The sequence below is a fragment of the Carettochelys insculpta genome, chromosome 32 (assembly GCF_033958435.1).
Source record: "Carettochelys insculpta isolate YL-2023 chromosome 32, ASM3395843v1, whole genome shotgun sequence".
Classification (NCBI taxonomy): Eukaryota; Metazoa; Chordata; order Testudines; family Carettochelyidae; genus Carettochelys; species Carettochelys insculpta.
Window position 1 is genome coordinate 7553421 of NC_134168.1, and position 3087 is coordinate 7556507.

Consider the following 3087-nt stretch of genomic DNA (forward strand, 5'->3'; position numbering starts at 1 on the left):
CCCAGAACAGCCTCTCTCCATCCTCTTTAGAGCCCATCTTCAGGAAGTTGAAAGCTGCTATCAAATCACCCCTCACTCTTCTCTTCGGCAAACTAAACAAGTCCAAATCCCTTAACCTCTCCTTGTAGGTCATGTGCTCCAGCTCCCCAGTCATTTCTTTGCCCTCCTCTGGACGCTCTCCAGTACTCTACTGGGAGTCCCACAATTGGACATAATATTCCAGATGTGGCCTCACCAGTGTCCAATAAATGGGAAGAATCACTTCCCAGGATCTCCTGGAAAGACTTATCCTAATGCACCCCAATATGCCGTTAGAGTCCTTTACTACCTTGTTGACTCATGTCCAGCTTTTCATCCACTGTGATGCCCAGGTCATTTTCTGCCAAACTTCTGCTCAGCCAGTCATTCCCCAACCTATAGTAATGTTTGGGATTCTTATGTCCTAAATGGAGAACTGTCAACAGAATACATTTTGTGTGTAGATGCAATGAGTTTTGTCGACAAAACCCCAGCTCTGCTGACAAAGCTCTCAAGTGTAGCCATAGCCTTGGGTTAGGGATAAGCAGCAAAATTATTGCAGAATAATGGCATACTTCAAAATAAGGCTGTTGTGTAGTCATACCCTGAGGCTCAGTCTACACGAGCACATTCTTTCAGGATATTTTTCTAAAGAAGGGGGATGTTGCAAAGATCCCATGGGGTGTCTACACCCAAAAAGCATTCTTTCGAAAGGAAATCAAAAGACTGTGGTGCTATGTTTGAAATCACTCTGTCTTTCCCGTTTCAGGAAGACTGCCCTCCTTCAAAAGCTTCTTTTGAAAGAAAACATGTAGATGCTCCACAGGTTGCAGATCACAGCATACCACCCCAAATTCTTCACTCTCTGTGACGTCAACTTTCTTCAACTGACATTCAGAGGCATAATTGAAAACAGATGGTCATAGAGATTGGTGAGGGAATGACATTGAGAGAGAGGTGGTGAAATCTCCATCTCGAGAGGTTTGTAAGTCCTGGGTCGACAAAGTCCTGGCTGGGATGATTTAGTTGTGTTTGGTCCTGCTTTGGGCAGAGGGCTAGACTTGGTGACCTCCTGAAGTCCCTTCCAGCCCTGGGTTTCTATGATTCTATGAAACTCTATGGTGTTGTATTCAGTGGGATCAACTCAGAACCAATCAAAACAGGTTAAGCTTCTTGCACAATTGGGAACTAAGGTTTATATACTCATGAAGGAATCAGAGAGCTCTGAGGAAAAGTGTCTGATCATTAGAACTTTGCATAAAGAATGTCAAGAAATGTGTATTAAATGTGTAAAGGGTGAATGCTCCCAAAGAGGAAGATGGGAAGGAAGGTCAAAAAGAGGCAGCCTTGTTCTGAAGACCTCCAATGGGTCATGTGAAAGAAACTGTATCCATTCACCTCTGTTTCACTGTATGTTAAAATGTATGCTTTAAGATTGTATGACTGTTCCAGAAAGCAGACAGTTTATGAAAAGCTTTTCTCAGGGACTCATTCACCTCCTTGCTTCTCAGGCTGTACACGATGGGGTTGAGCAATGGAGTCAAGACTGTGTAGAAGACAGAGAATATTTTGTTTAAGACCTTGGTAGTGATGCCTGTTGGAACTATATACACGGTAATTATGGTCAAGTAGAAAATCGCGAGCATAATGAGGTGAGAGGAGCAGGTGGAGAAGGCCTTTTTCCTTCCCGTGGTGGAAGGGATTCTCAGGATGGTGGAGATGATACAAACGTAGGATGTCAGGGTCAGCAGACAGGGCACAAATGTCCACATGGTAGCAATTGCAAAAATCACCAGTTCCAGAGTTTGGGTCTCGTCACAGGCCAGCTGTAGCATGAGTGAAAAATCGCAAAAGAAATGGTCTATTTCTTTAGAATCACAGAATGTCATCTGCAACAACAAAATCATCCCTATACTGCATGTTGTCATGCTACTTAACCAGGACCCTGCCACTAGCTGGCAACAAACTCTGCCATTCATCATAGAGGTATAACGGAGGGGATTGCATATTGCTAAGTACCGGTCATAAGACATTGCCATGAGCAGCAGAGATTCTGCTGTTGACATGATACCGAAGAAATACATTTGCACCATGCAGCCCTTAACAGAAATGGTTCTTTTCCCAGTCAGGAGACTGGCCAGCAGCCTGGGCAGCAAAGTGGAGGTGTAGCAGGTCTCCAACCAGGACAAGTTCCCCAGTAAGTAATACATGGGGAAGTGAAGGTGTTGATCGACCACAATGACTGCAACTATGAGGATGTTCCCAGCCATGGTCAATCCGTAGATCACTAGAAACAGCAGAAAGAGAAAGGGTTGAAGTTCAGGTGGGTTCCCAAATCCTAAGAGGATGAATTCCATGATGAGTGTTTGATTTCTTCCTCCTGCTCGTTCCATAATATGCATCTGGAACAAGAAAAGAAAATAATGGCAGAGTGCACAAATTCAGGTTGTGCTCCCAGTTACACCAGCAGAAACCTAGACTTGGTAAGTTTGTACAACCGAATTTTTCCACTGGAAAAAAAATGAATTTGTCAATAAATAGAGAAAGACTCATATCATTGTGATGTAGAGCTTCCAGTACAAGCAAACCAAGATCATGGAACACTTCTGAATTATGGAGATATCCCAACTGACTCCCAAAAGATCTCTTGAAATTGGAATGAAGACTGTTAGGTCAGCATCATATAAACACACCTAGAAGACATACGAGTACAACAATCTTTTGGAAATGAGAGGTATCTAGACTTCAAACATGGATGTCTTTACTCTGCTACTGGGATGTTTAATCCCAGGCTTGGGTAGAGCTTCCTGAACTCTTCTTGATCAAGACAGTAGAATAAAATCAGCAAGCAAGAATGGAAATACAGACAGTGGCTCGGGATAAGCACCTGTGTATGCACTTAGCATCTCAGATGGGATTGAGATCAGGCATATAAGACATGCTACAAAGACTACATTGATATTGTTAGCAGCAAATGTTCGTCAAGGATTGTTTGTGTAAAATAATTCTTGAGCAGGAATTACTCTTCCCACATGAAGTATGCACATTCTCCAAAGGTCATGTATCAAA

The 3087-nt window shown here is 43.0% G+C and overlaps 1 protein-coding gene across 1 annotated transcript; it reads right to left on the reverse strand.

Annotated features, from left to right (window-relative positions):
- Positions 1 to 1433: 1433 nt before the first annotated feature.
- Positions 1434 to 2420, reverse strand: LOC142004877 (olfactory receptor 1E16-like). Its single transcript, XM_074982558.1, has one exon. The coding sequence runs from the start codon at positions 2418 to 2420 to the stop codon at positions 1434 to 1436; it is 987 nt and encodes a 328-aa protein (XP_074838659.1).
- Between the last annotated feature and the right edge of the window lie 667 nt (positions 2421 to 3087).

Bases quoted from the DNA above. Each gene is read 5' to 3' on its own strand.
- LOC142004877 (XM_074982558.1), bottom strand. From the start codon at position 2,420: ATGCATATTATGGAACGAGCAGGAGGAAGAAATCAAACACTCATCATG.